The 5,257-nt window shown below is 37.6% G+C and overlaps 1 protein-coding gene across 1 annotated transcript in view; it reads left to right on the forward strand.

The window, feature by feature from the left end:
• The window catches only part of abt1 (activator of basal transcription 1), a 7,253-nt gene extending 1,996 nt beyond the window's left edge, over positions 1-5,257 (forward strand). The window contains exons 3-4 of the mRNA XM_067414345.1: positions 872-1,047; positions 1,640-5,257. Of these exons, the coding sequence (XP_067270446.1) occupies positions 872-1,047; positions 1,640-2,020 (557 nt within the window). The 3' untranslated portion in view covers positions 2,021-5,257. The remainder of the gene's footprint in view (positions 1-871; positions 1,048-1,639) is intronic.

Below are 5,257 nucleotides of genomic sequence, written 5' to 3' on the forward strand. Positions count from 1 at the left end.
ACCTTTTTTTAATAGTTAGGGTTAGCTGTGGATCATCCAGGTAACGACACACAGCATTAAGAGTCAAGGGTTTGTAAACTTTATATATATATATTTACATGCATATATATACATACATACATACATGCACGCACGCACGCACACACACACGTACACGCAGTGGGTACGGAAAGTATTCAGCCATTTGCTTAAATCATTTAAGTTAATTTTCTCATTAATGTACACACATCACCCCATATTGAAAGAAAAACACAGACTTGTTGACATTTTTGCAGATTTATTAAAAAAGAAAAACTGAAATATCACATGGTCCTAAGAATGGGGTCTGAATATTTTTCATACCCACTGTACATTAACATTCTCACAGATTCTCACATACTTATCTTGCCACTGTATGTATATACAAAAAAAGTTGGTGTTTGGATTTAGATAGGCAAATGTAAGAAAGAGTCAATGATTGGATCATTTTTGCAGTGATTATCATGTTACTAGCATGTTATATTAACAGTTCTTCTAACCTAATAAATGGAGTGTGTTGCTTTTCATTTCTTAAACAACCACGTTGGAAGACACATTATTGCCATATTCCAGGATGAAAATGTCAAGATTCATCAGAGCATGAAGAATCGTCTTTCCACATGAATTGGCACCTCTGAGTCCAGATCTTTAATTCACTGAAAGTCTTTGGGATGTGCTAGAGGAGATTTTGTATTGTCAGTATAAGATCTTGACCAAAAATATTGCACCTCTTGATGGTAATAAAAGTTTTGATGTAAGAGGGGGATACATTTTTGATCAAGATCTTCCTGTGTCAAAGTGCATGTTTTCATGTCTGACCAACATCCCCACTAAATATCTGACTCTCTTCTAGATCGTTGTGTAAAAAATAAGAAAAAGAAGGCCGGGAGCAGATCATCCAGTTTCACTGAGGGATGGGTGGAGTTCAGAGACAAGCGCATCGCTAAGAGAGTTGCAACCAGTCTGCACAACACACCCATGACCAACAGGAAGAGGAGCCGTTTCAGCAGTGACCTGTGGTCCATAAAGGTACATAATACAGATACACTACCGCAGAGGCATAAAGAGTACCTGAAAACCATACTTCAGTAAAAGTGGAGATACCTTACAGTGAAAAGGACACCATTACAAGTCACCAATTCCAATATGACTTGTGTAAAAGCCTTAGAGTGTCTGATTTTAACAGAATTGTATTTTAATCATATTAAATGTAGGCTCATAGATGCACTAGTCCTCAACATCTTAAAGACAGTAAAAAACAAGAAACAGTTGATTAGTGAGGAGAGCAATCTGCTCAAAATTGCACTTGAAACAACAGCCTCTTAAACTTCTTTTAACACTCAAGTCTCAGTTCAGCTTAAGTGCTCAAAAAAGCATACGTAAGCCAATATATTTCAAAGTTATTTTTTAACAACAGATAAATAAAATAATGTTAATTCAAATTCATCACTGGCTGCATGTCTTTGTCTTATGATTAAAACACCTGCGATTAACAACAACATGCTAACGCACTCACATTCATGTAAAGTAGTCTTACACATCTTTTTAACGGTATAGCACTTCCCTTGTAAAATATAAAATTCATAATATATTACTGTTTTCTTTTCTCTCTTTCATCAAGTATCTGCACAGGTTCCATTGGTGTCACCTCAGCGAGCGTCTGGCTTATGAACAGACGGTCTATCACCAGCGTATGAGGACAGAAATCTCCCAGGCAAAGAAGGAGACAAACTTCTACCTGGCCAGTGTGGAAAAGAGCCAGAATCTGGAGAAACTAAAGAAGAAGAAGGAGAAAAAGGGTGAGGTCGTAGAGGAGAAGACGTGGGACTACAAACAGCGTCCTACAGAAGAAGAGATCCACCTGAAACGGTTTAAGAACAAAGGCATGTCCAAGAAGAACCTCCAGAAGGCACAAGAGAAGAGCAAAACCATCCAGGACAAAGCTCAGTCGAACGTTTCCCTCCTTGCTAAGATCTTCAGTAGTGGAAAGGCCCAGGATTGATGTGCTGAGAACATTAGGGTTACATTCAGTTTTGGTGATACTGCAGAGTGGTATTGGTGATTACTTCAGATGCAATGTTTTTTGTAAGTATTTCTATACTTCTCAACATTCAATCTTTGAACAGTTGTTCTATTTGCACTGTTTTTTTCTGTCATAGAACATGTATAAAACTTAGAGAAAAGAGTTTCATACTTTCAGAGTAAAAACAGTGTATAACTCACAAGAACACCGACCATTGTGAAAACAATGGTCAATTTTGACCTAATCTCAAGTACCCAGACCTTCAGACTGGCAGCAGAATATCTGGACTCCAGCAGCTTTCATTGGCCAAGGACCGCCTGAAGGCCGTCTGGCTAACATGTAAAGTCCCCCATCACAGTTGGTTTTGTTCCACGTTATTGTCCCTAAAATAAAAAAACTCTTGGTGTGTATTTAAAAGAGTCTATGCTGCAAACTTAACATACCTCACATACTATTGAAAATCCAACATTTAGCTGATAAGCGCTCATTGTCACAGTTGTAAAGATGACTGCGTTCTTCAATGAGGGGGTTTATCACCGTTAAAGAACGCAACACACATCTCCTGGACATCCTGTAGAATTCAACCATCAGATGGGGACTTCAAAAAATCCTGAAGTGTTTCCAGTTAACCCTCTATGGTACGTAATATGATTTCAATGAGGAAAAAATTATTTGTGGTGTTTTTCCTGCTTAAAATTGGACACTTTAACAATAGCAATAAAATAATTCATTATTTTTATTTTTATTTATTTTTTAAAAGTTTGTTGCCTCAAGGCAACATTGTACCACAACGGACAAATTTAAACTTTTTACGTTTTCATGTAGAAAAAATAAATATATTTATTGAAAAAATCAATTTCTTTAACCAAAAACCTGAACAAACACATTTATCCAGTTTATAATGTATTACACATTTCATATTTAATAAAAAGCAACATTTCAAATTCAGCTGTTGCTCTCAGGCAACATTGTACCATCGTGGAACACAAGTATTACCAAACCATTATATCAAGCCATCACATCAAGTTATCATATCATATCATAACCATCTTGATCCTCATTTCCATCTTCGATCTCACCCTCACTCTTTCCCTGCCGGATTGTCACTATGGCCTGATCTTCCTCATCACGACACCTCATCCTCACCCTCATCAGTTGTGTTTTATACCTTTTTTGAGTGCTATAGAAAATGCGCAGATCATAATATATGCAGTTATAGTATGTGTATTACTATTTTTATACATGCATTACAATATTGTGCAAAAATGCAGATACATTTAGATAATTCTAACTCTTTTCCTTACAAATATGCTGTATTTGTATCCAACCTAGTGTGTCTGCTATGGCCTTATGCGATTCCATTATGGTAGAATGTTGCCTTGAGGAAACACAGTTTTTTGTTATTTACTCTAAAACGTTTGATGATATATAATGTAAAGTTCTTGAAAATAATTCTTTAATAACCAGTGAAGGTGACTAATATTTTTGTTGGTGATTATCTGGACAGAAAATTAGTGAAAAATGCCGTTTTCATTGGAGAAAATATGGAGCCATGTGACCTGTGCACATGACTGAAACAAGACACAAAATGGACTCCTGTGGGTCATGTGACCCATTTTTTTACACTTTCATTGATTAGTATTTGAGTTCTTCTTCCCGGGGATAGGTTGAACAATACATTGGTGTTTCATTTAATTAAGAATAATCTAAAATAGACTATGTTGCCTGGAGGCAACACCGTACCATATTAAGTGTGCCAAATGCTTGAGACGTTTCTGTGGTCCATGGCTGTAACATCTGAGGCTGAGACTACATTTTCCCATTAAAATAGGCTTAAATATGCAGTATGTAATATTGGTGGTTGAATTGGGTACTGCAGTCCAAATATAAAAATATTGGAGAGTTGTTTCTCCCTACTTAAACAGGGATCAAAAAAAAGTAGAATAACTAGCTGCAGCATTGATTTTTGGAGAAACAAGTATTTGAATTAAGCATGTTTCCTAAATCTCTGCAAATATGCTTTAGAATGGCCAAAAGAATTACATACAGCACCTTTAACTTCTTTTGAAAGTATAATGCATTGTTTATTCATGAAACTCTACTCTTAATTCTACCTTGTGCCTACCCCGTGTAATTCTTATTGTATTCTCCCCCTCCCTCTCTCATTTCTATCAATAGGGGGGAGGGGGAGATGTGAGGGAGGATTTTTTTAGACGGGACTTTTTACTGCGCTGAGTCGAAGTACTCTCAGAAGTGCTATTCCGCCATACATTATAGTTCTCCTTTTTAATCCGCTTAGAAAAGTGCCAGGTTTTATTTTTTTGTCTTCATACTGATCTCTGTTTGGTACCATAGTGAATGAACTGGGCTTAGTGGGCTAAGCTAAATGCTATCAGAATGTCACCACGCGTTAGAGCGATTAAGTGCACGCACTTAGACGAGAGAGGTGTGTATCAACTCGTTTTAGGTAAGGGAATAACATAGTTTAATATGAAAAAGTGGAGAAGTATCCCTTTAAGTTTGCCAATGACCATTTGGATGATCCAGAGGAGTCATGTGAGAAAGTCATGTGGTCAGATGAGACCAAAATAGAACTTTTTGGTCATAATTCCATTAAACATGTTTGGAGGAAGAAGAATGATGAGTAGCATCCCAAGAACACCATCCTTACTGTGAAACACAGGGGTGGTAGCATCATGCTTTGGGGGTGTGTTTCTGCACATGGGACAGGGCGACTGCACTGTATTAAGAAGAGGAGTACCGGGGCCATGTATTGCGAGATTTTGGGAAACAAATCTCTGAACTTCCCTCAGTTAAAGCATTGAAGATGGGTCAAGGCTGGGTCTTCCAACATGACAATGACCCGAAGCACAGCCAGGATAACCAAGGAGTGGCTCTGTAAGAAGCATATCAAGGTTCTGGCGTGGCCTAGCCAGTCTCCAGACCTAAACCCAATAAAGAATCCTTGGAGGGAGCTCAAACTCTGTGTTTCTCAGTGACAGGCCAGAAACCTGACTGATCAAGAGAAGATCTGTGTGGAGGAGTGGGGCCAAAATCCCTCCTGCAGTGTGTGCAAACCTGGTGCAAAACTACAGAAAACGTTTGACCTCTGTAATTGCAAACCAAGGCTACTGTACCAAATATTAACATTAATTTTCTCAAGTGTTCAAATACTTATTTGCAGCTGTATCATACAAATAAATAGTTAAAAAATCA

This window comes from Pseudorasbora parva, chromosome 13 (genome assembly GCF_024679245.1).
Source record: "Pseudorasbora parva isolate DD20220531a chromosome 13, ASM2467924v1, whole genome shotgun sequence".
Classification (NCBI taxonomy): Eukaryota; Metazoa; Chordata; class Actinopteri; order Cypriniformes; family Gobionidae; genus Pseudorasbora; species Pseudorasbora parva.